The sequence below is a fragment of the Poeciliopsis prolifica genome, unplaced genomic scaffold, assembly GCF_027474105.1.
Source record: "Poeciliopsis prolifica strain line A6 unplaced genomic scaffold, Auburn_PproV2 SCAFFOLD028, whole genome shotgun sequence".
Lineage (NCBI taxonomy): Eukaryota > Metazoa > Chordata > Actinopteri > Cyprinodontiformes > Poeciliidae > Poeciliopsis > Poeciliopsis prolifica.
The window spans coordinates 3,776,072-3,791,641 of record NW_026562403.1 but is presented as its reverse complement, the minus strand read 5'-3'; the positions used below and the strand labels follow the sequence as shown (position 1 = coordinate 3,791,641).

Here is a 15,570-nt window from a genome sequence, read left to right as displayed (position 1 = left end):
TGTTTTTAAGACTTATTTATCATTTAAAGTTAATAATATAATATTAACACTTTTCAAAAAATAAGAATTGGAATAAAAATTCTTAACGGCTAGTAATTGTGATATAATGTAAAATGTGGAAAAGGTGAAGCACTAGCAGTGCTTTTCCGATGTGCACTAAAATACTGCCTGGGTTATTTTAAAGGTTTTTTGACTATAGCGACTTGGCAGGATGTGGAGATCCTGCGTAGAGTAAGATAGTCACCTTGGATCTACCTTTGCTCCGACAAGGACATTTTGAATAGACCTGGAGAATGTAGCAGCCAAATCTGAGCTGTGCTTGTGCACAAAAGCAATTGACTGTTCATCTTAGATGGGAGATATGATGGGAAATATGTTATTTTTAGCAAATGCCAGACTTTACTGTCTGTTATCATTGTTGGATCTCAGCCATGCCGTTATGAGAGAGTAAAAAATGAAGGTATGAAAAGCACTCATAGCGTTTGTGTTTCTGTAATGAATGATGCCCCTATGAGGGGAAAAAACCTACAGAAATGAAGCTATTTCTCATTCTGGCTGAGTCCTAAGCTTCATAAGAGATTTATTGCCATTTATCTCTTGTAGTTTTAAACAAACAAAAAAATGTTTCCCTTTTTTTTTTTCCATATAAACTTTTACAGTGTTTCCATTTTTTTGTCTTCTTGTTTAGAGCTGCTCTGGTTTGATTACACTGTGGATGAAGCTGCTCTCCCGAAAGCCCGATCCTTGCTACGTGTGAAACACTAAATTGATGTTATGATTTTCCTTCCTCAGTACTCGCTCGTAAACGAGCCTTTAATTGAGCTGGCCAACCCAGGCGCCAGCGGCTCGCTCTTCTACCTGACCAGCGATGATGAGTTCATCATTAAAACGGTTCAGCACAAAGAGGCCAAGTTTCTGCAGAGGCTGCTACCTGGATACTACATGGTGAGGAACACGGTTCTTTTTTGTCTCTTACGCTCAGATTATGACAATGTAACAAGCCAAGAAAATAAACAACGGCGAATAAATAAAATATGCGTTAATGAAAGGGCGCCAAGTCTGAAAAGTCCTGCATGTTAGATCTGAATGTTGAATCCAAGCACCGTCTAAACCCACAGAACCTGAACCAGAATCCGCGCACCCTGCTGCCCAAGTTTTACGGCTTGTACTGCATCCAGACGGGGGGCTTCAACATCCGACTGGTGGTGATGAACAACGTGCTTCCTCGCTCGGTCAAGATGCACTACAAGTACGACCTGAAGGGATCCACCTACAAGAGGCGAGCGTCCAGGAAAGAGAGGGAGAAAGCCAGTCCGACGTACAAAGATCTGGACTTTCAGGACATGCATGAGGAGGGGCTTTACTTTGACACAGAGACTTACAACAACCTGATGAAGACCCTGCAGAGGGACTGTCGGGTAGGTGGAGGTTCATCAGGGTGACCGTCAACTTGCTCTGAAACAGACGAGCTGTTTTTTTTGTTGTTTTTTTTTACTGGAAATGAATTCTTGAATAATTCTGAGAGGTCAAGAACAGAGGAGACGTCACACCAGGCGAGAGAGCAGTTGATGTAAAACAGGCTTTTACTCATTTGAACAAAGACAAAATGATTAAGGAGCTTTAAAATTTTAGAGTTTGATATGATAAGGTTTAAACATAATCAGTGCATTTCGCATTTACTCATTGTGAACAATAGTCTTCCTGTAGTTTGCTGAAGTTGGCTTTGGTTCAGGTTGCCTCGTTCACGATGTGACAGCTGCTACGCAGCATAAAAGACGTGACAAGTAAAGATTAAAACTGCACTTACCAAAGATTAGCAAGTAACGGTAACATTTTCTTTTCAAATTGGTTCTCTGTCTTAATTTTTAAACTTCTAAAAATAGCAAAAATTAAGTTCTCTGCCTCAGTGACAAAAGTCACACCAAAGAATGTTGTTCTCACCGCCACCTGGTAGCCTATGCATATTCAGATTAACATCAGATTGTTAAGTTTCCAATTGGAGTCACCAGCAGGATACTCTGTCCATTTACTTACAAATAAATGTTTAGAAGTACAGAAAAAACAGCAATATAATAAGCCAAGATGATCAAGGTGGTTAGATTTCCTGGAATCAGTAATTTTATGCTTTCTGTAAAAAGTATTTACTTTATTTTCTGTAAAATTTCCAATTAGGCCGTTAGCCTTAGAGGATAACGCTCTCAGAAAACACCTTTACCTTGATTCAACTTCAGAGGGAGGCGTTTTGTTTGACCATTAAATTTGGTAGCAGGGAAATAAAAAGCTATTATTAAACAGCGAGGCACTAAGCAGGTTTTGTGCGGGGATGTTCCTACACTGCAGTAAACAGCCTCTTGGGACAGCTTTATTAGGGATGAAAGTATGAACTACAGGAAGCTATTTAAGTAGCTTTATTTCATGCTCTTTGTCAGACTGTTTGAGCTGCGAGGTGTAATATCCTGGTCAGTGTAGAGTCATCAGGGTATTACTGTAAACGTGGACTTACCCAGAGACCGGGAAGGAAGATTTTCTGGCAGAGCTGGAGCTACTGGCCTGGCCTGACAGCCCTGCAAAGGAACATCTAACAATATAATGATTCTCATTACATCAAACTCAATGTTGCCCACAGTTTTTAAAGATTGGGACCACATGGGCAGCAATTAGAGCAAATGAGCTTTTTGGATATATTTAGTTTGTCCTGGTGCATAAAGCTCTGGTTTTATTTATAAAGAGAACATTATGTGACAAAGTTCCCTTATTTTCTTGATAAAGCGCATTTTACATTAGTGTTGCTATTTTGGATCAATCGGAGATTGTTTCCTGGTAATATTTGAACATGTGTTGATTTCCCACCTCTTTCCAATGGGGGCTATTTTTAAATGTGCTTGGATTTGAGTGAGGTCAGGCTGGAGAGATTGCTGTAAATTCAAACAACATTTATGCCACTTACTATCTTATATGTTGATGTTCCTAAAGGTTCCCTACTTTCATTTGTGAAAGTGTTCTTGAGCAAAGTGTCCAGAGTGACGTCTCACTTTTAGAAAAGTCACTGCTTCTTTAATTATTAACCCAGCTGCACGAGGAAGCAGACAAACCTTTTCCCCAAAGTTTAACAGTTGCAAGAAAAATGAAATTAAAATATAGTAAAAGTTTTTGACTCTATTTTAACAAGGTGGTATGCTATTGTTTAACCAGACAACAACAGCTGTGTTGTGTCACTCAATAGCATTGACTCGAAGCAATCTTGTTAGCATGCTCGCAAGTTTGACTTAACGCTCTGACAATGAAACATTCCCATCACCAGTCTGTAATTATTTAAAAACTTTTTCAAAGTTTATATCTTGATTCACATGGTAACCTAAAAACGATCAAACAAATCAACACCTTCGGCTAAATTCGGTTGCGATTGAAATCAAAATCATTTGGTTACAGCTTAACTATTTCATTACCATTACATTCACAAACAATCATGCTCAGTTAAGGTTTTAATAAGATTTAACTCAATTCCCCAACATTCATTTCTGCAATGTATGAGCATGCTACGTGCTCAGCTCTGCGCGGTGTGTCATTGTCAGGGCTTCCTGTGCTCGCCTTCTAAACGGGAAGCAAAGTGCTCTCTAAGCAGAATCTCAGTCCATTTCCATGAGTAAGCAGCTAACCCCGTAACCCCAGAGGGGACCTGAACACAGGAAGGGCTGTCAGACGCCAAGCAGCAGAGGAGTGAAGGGCGTGGAGGGAATCAAAGAGGGTTTTTTTTGTTTTGTTTTTTTACAAGGGTGCAGGATCGCTTCCTTTTTTCACATCAAGAGCTTAGATACTATGCATTTGAGCAGGTCAGAGTTGAGCCAGAGCGATAACGGGAAGCAAAAGACAGATTCACATTTGAGTTACGCGGGACACTTGTAGCAAAATGCCGGCGGTGCCGTCTTCCTTCTGAGTCTCCTTCCCGCCGCAGCTCCCCTGATAACGCCACAAATGCCAAAACAGCATTAGGCATTAATAATTAATGTTGAACTCACAGAGATTGAAACCGAGAAGGTTAATGGCAGTGTGAGTGTGTGTTGGTACCACTGATGTGATGGGGTTTGTAATTAGTGTGTTACAAACACGACGGTGACAAGCTGCTCAGAGGACTTTACTCACACCGACCCCGACACTGAAGATCTGCTTTCTTTTGTTTTTACAGCAGAAGCTACATTTATCGTTAAATCATTTTTAATTTTAAACAAATATAAGCACAAATATCACAAGTTGATTAAAAATGGTAAAGTCTTGGTATTTTTTTCTCTACCGGCCTATCATTTGAGTGATAGTCTTTGGTGCTGCAAGTCTTTTCCAAAAGATATGATGTCAATACTTTAAAAAGTTGACAAAAAAGGCAGAAGCAACAGATTTTAATTTAACAATTGAAGTATACTTGTAGACTTTTGCTGATGATGGAAATTTAATTGGTGTAAAAAGAAAACACTCCAAAAATTGTAGACATTAGCTCTCCAGCGATCCAGAAGGAGAAATCGTTCAGGCAGGGTTAAATTCACAAAGTAATTAGTTCACACTGAGCATAAATAAACCTGACTTTATGCATCCCTCTATCTGAAAAGAATCATTGACACATTGTGATCTAGAAATGCTACTCTGAACAACACAGCAGTCATGACCCTAAACATTTTAGAAGTCCCCTTTATCATTAAATATTTCTAAGTTCAGACAAATATAAGAGTAAATAGCTGCAGATCAAGGCAAACCCTAAATCTTGAGATTTTTGAAAAGCTGCCAAACGTCCAAGTCCATCATGTTTCCCAACAAGTGCCAGTTAAAATCTCGATAGTACAAAGCAGAAAGCAAATTTCCTGTAAAATATTAAGCCTTCCCGTTGCTACGAATGCCTAACGTTCAGCTTCCTTTAAGCTGCAACAGAGATGAGTGTTGTAACTATTGCAAACTGTGGGAGATCTTATGGTGCATTCACTGATCATGAACAGAACTGCTTTTTGTTGACTGTCAAAGAAGAAATTCAGGCTCTTCAAGCTAACAATCATCTGATTCTCGTCACCAGCTGATTTTTCTGCATGTCTCTTGACAAGAAAAAACAGGTGTTTTTCTGGAACCTAATGGCCGTGTGTTTACCTGCATGCATCCATTACAAAAATAGTTGCAAAGAACTGATGACGTGGCACTACTTTGTGAAATTCCCCCTAAGTGTCCTCTCAGAATCAGCATCGTTTTTGGCTTCCAACATGAGCAGAATTGGCTGCGCATTGTGCATTTGGAACAGGCGAACTCAAACTTGAGAAAGCTTTTAGTGTATTAATGGCGCTCCAAAATGAGACACAAGAGCAGAGCTCTGGTCTACCATTACTAGAGAGGAGATTGATCGGTAGAGTGCTGGGAGGGTATGCAAGATGCATTAGGGATTCGGACAGAATCCAGTGACGGAGCCCAGCTGGTGTGTAATTATTATTCCCCCTTCACTGTACGAGAAGTGAGCTTCGTTTGAAATGCGAGCAGATAACACATCCAAGGCGACACGGCCAGATCTCTGAAAAGTCTGTCACTTCATTTTCTGAACTCAGAGAAATATCTTTCTTTGTGTTGTCATGTGGGAAAGCTGAGGCCTGAACATGCGGTAATGGCTTTCTGTAGGCAGCGCCGTTCAACATGGCTGCTGTTTGAATAAGCTGTGGGAGTTTTAGAGAGGGATGCAAATTGTTGATATGGAAAAAGGCAGAGCCAGGACAAAAGACTCTGTGTTTTGTTCCAGTCAGTCGGTCAGTCATTAAGTCTGTCTTGTGTTTCGGTGTTAAAGACGGATCTGAGGTTGAGGGGGAAAAAAAAAAAGCTGTCCCTTTCCCCAGTTTTCATCACACTTCTTGTCATACTCTGTGCTGCGAAGTTTATTTAGGAGCTTCGAGCCAAAAAACAAGCGAGTGTTTATTTTGTTGCTGTTCGGTGTCCTTCACACTTCCTGAGCTGCTACAGAAACACAGCTCAGCCTGAAGGAGGCGGCCATCTGTTTTTTCCGAAACACTTGCTGCGATTTGAGTCACCTCTTTGTGCAGCTCTTATTAATAGCATAGACGCGTACTCAATTAAAAACCTTAGTTACACTTATAACTATGTTCCCATTGATTTCTCATTGCTAATTGTAATTTTACTGCTTTCCCTCTCTCGGCCATTTAAAATGAAAAATCTTTGAACTGAATTGTTTCAAGGCTAAATCATCGCGCAGACATACATGCCGTTATGCTTTAAGCATAATGGCATTTCTGCCTTAGGCATTTCCACTTTCAATGTATTTTGAATTGCAGTGTATAGTTCAGACAGGAGAGTGAAGGAGTCATGGGATTCAAAATTCCTGTCACGGATTTATTGCCGTCCCTGTTTCCTCTGTTACCTGTAAATAAAATCGAATGTAGCCAGTTGCCTTCAAGGACAATCAGTAAAAACGGACTCCTTTCTGTGACTTGGTTTCAGAATATAAATTCTGTAAAGGGTTCAGAGGTTTGTTAGACAATACAAGCATTTTGCCATGCATTCAAAACGCTGTGCGATTGAAAACTAACTCTACCAAAACACACTGAACATTCTGTCTTCACCTTGAGACATGGCAGTGGTAGCGTCATGCTTTTGGAGCAACAGGACAACACTTGAAGACTTGAGACTGGAATCGCCTTCCAGCAGGACAGTAACAGTGAGCATGCAGTCAAGAAAACGGATTAGATCAAATCATGTCATGCATTAGAATGGCCTAGTCAAAGTCTGGATCTAAGTTAACATGAGAATATATAGTATGACTTTTAAAAAAATAATTGGCAAAACTTTCGGTGTCGATCTGTACATTTTGGAGCCTTTAAAGAAGGAAATTTGTCTCTGTGCTGCAGTGATTCAAAGGGACTAAATACAAAAAGGAGCCACTATTTTCAGCTTCTTGCTTCTAAAAATCCTTTGAAGCTGCATACCTTTTTCTTTTCCAGTCACATTTATACAGTATCGTTTGTTGAGCACTTGCTAAAACTCAGAGGAGTAATTAAATCCCATGTTTATATATTTGCAAGCAAGCAAACATTTGGAAAGGTTTAGTATTGCAAACATTTTGCTGTGCGCCGCTCCAGTCTGGGTCACCAAACGGAACCGGTTGGCTGGTTGTGACCCTGATCCTATTCCCGTCTGTATGTGCTCCCGTCTCGCCCAATAAAACTGCGTTTTCTAGAGAACATGAAGTCACAGGGCGTCTGGGAAAACTGGGCATAAGCTCCTCAAACAGGTCAATGTGTGACACTTGGCTCGCTGTGGAGAAACACCTTGTTTATTTAGCTCAGGACTGGTTTAAACAGAGATTTCCTTCTCTGTTGACCTCTTTCTTGGGAAAGAAGTGTGCAAAGAAATAAAATAATAATAAAAGGTTTCACTGCTTTCTCTCTCAGTATTAAAAATTGTCCTTTTTTTTTTAAATATGTGTTGCAATAGGTTCTGGAGAGCTTTAAGATCATGGACTACAGTCTGCTGCTGGGTGTGCACGTCCTGGACCACAGGGAGGTGGGAGAGCCGGGCCAGACGGGGGGAGACGGCAGGAGGAACGTAGGTCAGAGGGTGCTTTACTCCACGGCCTTGGAGTCCATCCAAGGAGACGGCAAGGCGGCCGAAGTTGTCACCACTGACGACACGTGAGTTTGTTCAGCTGCGGGGAAACGCACGCTCACAGACGCCGCATTCTGAACACACATCCAGGCCCTCCGTCTCCATCTGCGTCTCCGTCTCCACTTCATCCCAGAGACGCCGTTACGCAACCGCGCTCGCACCTCGCCCGGGGCACCACGCCGGCGAGCGCGCTCAGACGGGCCCTCATATAACCATAGCTACGCACAGATACAAACACAGCCTCCACAGCGTTCTGCATATTTACAGCAACACACATGAATGTAAATAGTATAAGGGCCTCTTTTACAAACACTTGTAAAAGTGAGGCAGCACGCTGGCTTTATTTGAACAAGACTTCGAGCCTCACAGAGAAACACTAGCTGTCCTCTCACCGCTTTTGTTTTCTCCGCTTCAGGATGGGCGGCATCCCGGCAAAAACACACAAAGACGAAAAGCTGCTCATCTTCCTGGGCATCATAGATATTCTGCAGTCGTACAGGTACCAGTCCTCTTTAAACCATATTGCTGTGTTATTTTCTGCAATTACGCTTTCTGACTGTTTGCTACGTGCTGCAGTGTTTGATTTCTTAAAGCTAAAAAGTGTCCATGCACAATAATGACTCACCACGACAGAGTTACGGCATTTAAAGATGCCAGACCTCCCATGTTGAGTTATCACAGGGGAAGAGCTACAAGCCATTTCATCATAAACCTCCAACCATCAAAAAAAAAAGGACATCTCAGTCGATCATCTTCAAGGGGAAGTTATCAAACAAGGAACATTTGTGACAATGCTTGTCGTCTCTCCTCAGATTCATTAAAAAGTTGGAGCATTCGTGGAAAGCCTTGGTGTACGATGGTGTAAGTTGACACTCTGCAAGAATCTGAAACTGCTGCTGCTTTTAAGAATGAAGCCCTTATTCAGCCTATTGACCAATGTGTTTTCTTTTTTTTCCTTCTTCTTGTTTTCCCCTTGCCTCCCCTTCTGTAGGATTCGGTTTCTGTCCACCGGCCCGGGTTTTACGCCAGCCGCTTCCTTAAGTTCATGAGTGTACGGGTCTTCAGGAAGAATCAGCGTAAGTCTGCGAGTTGGCATGTTTAATGCAAAGGGAACGGGTGAAAAGAGCAAGGATTGGGGAAGCAGGAAATCCTGACCTGATAAAGACCAAGAATAAGAGGGCACGTCTTATTCTGTATTTTAGGGCATTTGTGTGCTGATGATTTGTGGATTTCCTTTCTCTAAGGCCTTTGCAGCATAGAGAACGCTGCCTTGTGAAAGTGATGCCTTTGGCTCCATGATTAGTTCATAAAATAAAGATTTCTATGGTGATTTAACAAACAAGAAGGAGGAACTCAGAAGAAATGCTGACTGGAAACAATATGTTGGAGACCAAACAGACTCAACGGAGTTCAGATGTATTTATGGCGAGCCAAGTCTGCACTTTATTCAACTTAGGAACTTAACTAGTCTGTGACAGCAATTGTAATTCATATAATAATAATTCTGGCAGCGTTCAGATATATGTTAATACTTCTGCTCCAGAACCTACCTTGTCAATTGTATCGTCTTGGATGTACCACATGTGTATAAAACCTGAAAAAGTTGAGTGTTTGTAAACAACGATGGCCTTTGACCATCGTTGTTTACATTATTTCATTCAATAAATTCCAATTGTTCAGGTCTATTTTTTTCAAGAAAACAGTTTTTTTTTTCTTTGCTGATAACTATAGGGAGTCATGTTATGTGGGTTTAGACAGATTATTATCCATACATGGTAACAGTTCCTGCTATGGAGAGATTTGGCTTCAAATGCTGTTTCTGTGTCAGAAATGTTTTATTTTTGTTTGTTTTGAAAAATGGTGGGAAAGCATACTAACGTTTTTCTGGCCTTAAAATATATTTGACCTTCAAAATGATGACGCTCAAAATGCGACTTCAGCCGTACGTTTGCTCTGGCAGGTTGTTGACAGGAGCACATAGATTTTCTCTGTTATGAGTCATGTGAAGATCTAGAACTGTTCATCGTGTCAGCGTAACTTTGGGTAAAAATGGGAAGCTGCACCTCTTATTTAGGTGACAAGAACAGATTTTTTTTCATGTCCTGCGTTGGGGGAACATTTATATTTCCTTTTAACAATTAAATTCTGCTGATTTCTAGAGGTCAAGGCTTCAACTCTCTGTGACCTCTTCATCTGTCACGGTCTTTTCCCCCCCTCAGCTTCTGACTCCTGTGAATCTTTTATTTTCTAGCCCTTTTTTTCCCCTCCGTCCCTTGACTTTAATGTGCCTTTTTTTTTGTCTTTTTTTTTTTGGCTCCACAGCAATTCGATTTTCCCCCTCAAAGAGGACTCGCACCTCCATCCCTGCTCTGAAGTCGTCCTCACAGGAGATCCTTTCATCGCAGGCGGATGAGAGGCGCGAGGACGAGAGGAGGGAGCGGCTGGGAGGGGCCCGCAGCCTGGCCAGTCTGGATGGACAAGGTGCATAAAAACACATGTGATACCTTTAATCATTTTCTCCCCTCCCCCACAAACAAACTGGCAACATTCAGGGATATTTATAGAAGGGCCTCGCTGTTGTTGAAGGTTCAAAACAATCTCCTTCTCCTCGTCTAAACCGTCCTCTAGTTTACAGTTGTACAATTTGATGTGTGACTTGTTTTGTTGTAACTGGAGTCTTGTATAAATAGTTGAGGGCCATAAAAACATCTCCTTTCATTCAGCCATAACGTGTTCTGCCTCTGGCCAAGATGTCAGAGTTTTACTCTGTTAGGCCTGCAGGAAGGAAAGCAGAACTTACCTTGTCAATTGTATCCTCTTGGATGCACCACATGTGAATAAAACCTGAAAAAGTTGAGTGTTTTTCAGTGTTCCTCCTCTGCTATCCACCCTATCTCCGCTATGACCATGAACTGACCCCAGATCAGGGAGTCAGATGAATCAAAAGGTGATAAAATAAAGTGCAGCAGCTGCAGATGACCTTTGTGTTGAATGAGTCTATTAGGCAAAGAGTCGCCGGAAGCAACACGGGCGTGGTGCCGAGAGAGATATCACACAGTCATGCGTAGTCTTTCCATTTTCTTTTTTATTTATTTATTTATTTTAACTTTACAGCTGAGGTCCCACCCGGGTCCCCAGCTGTGATGTAACGCACAACAGAGTAAATTTAATTGTTCCACTTCCTGGTTTCTGGATCGGCCTCAAACAAGACGGACGACGTTTGTTCCGCTCTGATGTCGGAGTCACAGAGAACTGCCTCGGTGTTCTTGGAAGCAGGAAATTGGTTGATTATTACCCTCAACTTTTTATCGACATCCCTGGTAAAGACATGATGAATGCCTTAATCAGTATTAATCATAATCATTTCATGTAGAATATAAAAAGGTTCAGCTCCGGTTCGTTGCATAATTTCTCAAAATTTTCCAGATTTCTGTGTCTCTTCCACAACAACTGGATTTTCTTTAGGATTTGGTTACATATACGACTTTGGGAGAAATTGCATCAGTTGTCTGTCTAATGTTTTCTGTGTGAATTTGCTCATACGTTTAGGATTATTTTTCTGTTAAAACGCCCAATCACAAACAACTTTCAATTCGTTGGGAGGGACCACGCGATTGTTTTATAAAATCCCCCGGAGTTAAGAATATAGAATACTTTAAGACCTCACTGAATTAGTTGCCAAAACGTTCAGAATTACTCTCAGCTGCAGGTGGCTTATTTTCTCAGCTGTTTCGAGCCAAAACTGCAAAAGTCCAGAAAAACTGCTGATGAATCTGATGATCAACACCCATCCCAACCACCTACTCACGCCAAACATTGATGGGTTATCTCACACGTCGATCCTTTTTCTTCAATCTTGCGTCATTCGTAGACCGTCTACATCGTCATTAGCTGATGGTCGTATTTAGGAAACTGAATTGTGCGTTACTCTTCTCCATGTCTTCAGCCGTCTTTGGTTCATTCCTGCGTCCCGATCTGGTCCCTGCCAACCCGTCCTTCTACGAGGCGTCCTCCATGGGGACAATCTCCAACTCCTCCATCTATGTCAATGTGGAAAGCCAAACAGAAGAGAGGTAATGTCCATGCTTCGCCTTTATGTTTTCCTTTCTGTTCCTACTGATGCACACCCACGAGCCACTTTATTAGGTACACTTTGCGAGTTCAAGGTTGGAGCTTCTTTCACTTTCAGATATGCCTTATTTATTCATGTCAACGATTCAATGAGTTGTCAGAAATATTCCGGAGACTATGATTTATATTGATATGATGGCAACAAATAATCCACTCTGTTTCATACCAAACTGGATTAAGATTTGTTGACTGTGGAGGTCAAAGAAGGACAGTGAATTTATCGTCATGTTCAATAAAACAGGATGATTGTTCCACTCCAAAGCACTGAGACGACGTGAGCTTTAGCCTCAGTTTCCAGGAATGACACACGCTTTTGTTTTCTCCTTCCAGGTTTGATGCGTTGTTAGTCGAGAAATGTTATTCCACGATGAATATTGATTTAATTAACTTGGCAACACAAACTCTTCCGCAACACCAAATGGCCTCTGGTGTCATGATGTTGCTAATGTTAATAAAAGACTAGGAGGAGCGTTTCAAGACAAACTAATCACTGCGGACCTTTACAAGGTATCTGTTGCCTCCTGAAACATTATTAAATCAGGTGAAAGATCCCAGCGATAGTTTCACATCAACAGGTTTTGTTACGCCTTCATCTCCTCGGTGTTAAAACCCCGCCCCTCTGGCCGAAGGCCATTTAATATCCCCCTTCCTGGAAATCTTTTTGTCCCCTGTCCTCTGTGTGCCTGTTTGTCTTTCACCTCTCCTCCTGTGCGCCCGCGCCGGCTCAGCCGTGCTCTCTGAGGCTCCATTGTGGGACTCGCCCCTCTTCGTCGGTCACCTGCTGCCGCCCTCACATTGTTCTCCCTGCTGTTTTCATAAATATTTAAACAGCAGCTTTGATACGGTTTTAACCCGGCGATGTCAGGCCAGGCGAAGACCGCGACAAAACAGAACAGGCGGCGCATCAGAGGCCGCACATCAGCTGGCGACGATCCCCGTCGGCCGGCCTGTTGCAGCAGTGTCCATGTCAGATGTGTGTGGGTGTGTAAAGTTGCCTTTTCTGTTTTGCCTTGATGGAGCCAACAGTCTCTAAGAAAACTCTTTACAACTCTCTACCCAGAATTCATTTTCACTTTGAACCTGAAGGCTCCTCATCATATCTGTCATAAAATGATCACAACACATTCCTGCATTTATCAGGGAGTCACCTGATGTCCATGCTGAGAAAACACTGTTCTTGATGCCATCTAGTGGTCGAAGCAGAGAGACCTGGGAAAAAATTGACATGATAATGCAAAGGTTTTATGGTAGTCAAGGTATTGTTTGTGGGCTAGGAGGAGTTTTTGTTATCTTGATTTATATATATGTATATATATTTGGATTCTTTTCGTTGGATATTTGATTGTTAGGAGAAAAAATGGTGGAGCTCGTTTTAGAAGCTTGGTTTTATCGCACACACCCGGCGTTTAAGCACATTTCACAAAATAATCAAAAGCTTAATGTTGGTCTGCTTTTCTGATTCTAACACCAGTTTTGATCTGTACTGGTATCGTTGACAACCAACAATGTTTCCACGTTTCAGCCGTCTAGCTGTTCATTTGAGGTGAAGATGGAGAGTCTGAATTTTGTCTTCATTCTCTGACAGCTAAAAATCCCCATTGCATGATGCTGCCACCACCATGCTCAACAGTTCTGACAGGGCTTTCCAGTTTAAAAGCCTCCTTATGTTTCATCCAAAGAGTCTTCTTGTCATTTTGGCACTATTTCAATCTTTGCTTCATCTGACCATTGCAAACAACTCCCTTCCCCAAAAAGCATTTGATTTTTCCATTTTAAACCTGGAAAAGTAAATATTTGTAGCCCGGAATGAAATCTGGAGGGAATTGGTCCACTTCTATTTAAGACATTTTTGACACCGTTGGACCTTTGTGAAATACGAACCTAAATCCTGAACCCAAACAGTGCCTTGGGTTTAGTTTAATTCTGAGGAGTATTCAATTCAGAAAATAAACTCTCACCTCTAAATGTGTTGTCCTGTTGCAGGGATGACGTTGCATCCAGCTCTACATTCACGCTGGAGGACAGCGCCATCTGCCTTACGTCAGAGCAGAGCACCGTAGATGTGGACATCGACCGGGACGACGGATCCGTTCTTGACGTGTACTTGGTATGTTGTATTTTTGAACGCTTTGGGCTAACTCTGAAAAGCTTTTTTTTTTTCACAACTTTGTCAGAATTTATTTTCATTTCTGTGACAAAAATCTGGAAATATGTTAAAAAAAATAACAGTAGGTGGCAGCAGAGTGGATTGTTGCAAAGGAGTGATGGTGTAACATTTAGACATTTGAAATAAGACTTCTGCGTCTATTCCAGTTTCTACGCCTGTTTCAAGTTTCCTGGCTCTAGATCATATGTGCTTTTAAAAAAATTTGTTTTCTTTTCTATAGTAAAAGCTTTACATCCTTCATTTCCTCCTGCCACACACGAGACAATCCTCCACACGCCATCAGATGCTCCAGGCTGGAAGTCGATCTCCACGCTGAGTTCTGCTCCATCCACAACGCCATTTGTCGTTTGCCAATTCCAAAGGAAAACCCCTGAACGCCTCTCTGGGTGACGGACGTCTGCACAGTTGTAACTAGCAATGTGCTGAACTTCAGATTGTGTTGCTTTTCTGGAGCATGCATCAAAGCAGCACCATTTAGTTTTTTGTTTTCGTTTTTTTTTTTTTACATGTATTTGTTTTTCATTGTGCTCATCAAGATTTCATAGTATATCGAGATATATGAGGATATATGCATAAGGAAACGCTAGATTAATGTCATACATTTCTTTTCTGGTGGCCTGAAAGACTTTAAATCTTTGCTGCAGCACAAGCTGCCCATAAGAAATGTTTACAGTGAATTTAAGGAAGCATCAACACTGCTTCATGAAGGACCGACTCACTTCAACAGACTTGATTATGAAGCTCCTGAAGCCAAACACAGACTGCGACGTGGCCGACTGTTCCCAACAAGGTGGCTGTTTGTGCTGCTTTAGAGAAACATGACGCTCGGAATGAGAAAAGACAGTTTCTTTATGTTGTACGAGACACTTGCGCTTGGAAGAAAAGGCACTTTTGACACTGGTTATGATTACTTTAAGAAATGTTTTCTTTTCTCTGAGGACGTTGCTTAGGCTGGTTGTTCACAGGGCAATAAGCACAGAGTTGGATCTGTGAAAATGCACTTTTTTTCTTTTCTTCTTTCCGCCACAAATACACGCGTTTTCTCATTGATGCTACATGCAGAAACGAAGGAACGAACACTGCGGATCATGTTTGACGTGGAACTACTAGTTTTCTGAGGTTGGCCTCACAGACGGTTCTGTTCAGGAAATAGTACGTCCTCCTGAAGGAGTCCAGACATCCTTACCGCTGTCTGATACCTCATCAAGACTGCAGCCAACTATAAATGTTCAACTCTACAATCAAGACAGATGAGAATAATTTATTACATGATAATTCACCATCTGCTGAAATAATAATAATAATAAAAAAAACACTTTAAATCGCTGAATGTAAAGAAAATGCATATTTATGTACAGAAAAGCTTCCTATAAATAAACTTCTTTAAAATTCACCGAGTGAATTAACCTTTAGGGGAAACTTTAAGCTTCGTAACGTGATCAGTCTGTTTTTTGCTTAGACTGCAGAAGAGTGTGTCGAGGTTTTTGTTAAGGCCCCAGCCGTTACTAAAGACTCAACCCTCACTCCAACCTTAGCCTTACCGTCAAATTACAGAAAGGAACGGCAGTATTATGTTTGGTGGCAACTGAGCTTGATGCCCCTCTGAGTTATTGAAGAAAATATTAACTCTGAATTTA

General features: G+C 41.5%; 1 protein-coding gene across 1 annotated transcript in view; it reads left to right on the top strand.

The window, feature by feature from the left end:
- pip5k1bb (phosphatidylinositol-4-phosphate 5-kinase, type I, beta b) overlaps positions 1-15,326 on the top strand; it is a 35,074-nt gene extending 19,748 nt beyond the window's left edge. Inside the window, exons 6-15 of the mRNA XM_055048832.1 lie at positions 793-945; positions 1,119-1,418; positions 7,465-7,661; positions 8,051-8,134; positions 8,448-8,496; positions 8,627-8,711; positions 9,958-10,116; positions 11,582-11,708; positions 13,750-13,873; positions 14,154-15,326. Of these exons, the coding sequence (XP_054904807.1) occupies positions 793-945; positions 1,119-1,418; positions 7,465-7,661; positions 8,051-8,134; positions 8,448-8,496; positions 8,627-8,711; positions 9,958-10,116; positions 11,582-11,708; positions 13,750-13,873; positions 14,154-14,156 (1,281 nt within the window). The 3' untranslated portion in view covers positions 14,157-15,326. The remainder of the gene's footprint in view (positions 1-792; positions 946-1,118; positions 1,419-7,464; positions 7,662-8,050; positions 8,135-8,447; positions 8,497-8,626; positions 8,712-9,957; positions 10,117-11,581; positions 11,709-13,749; positions 13,874-14,153) is intronic.
- The last annotated feature ends 244 nt before the right edge of the window (positions 15,327-15,570 follow it).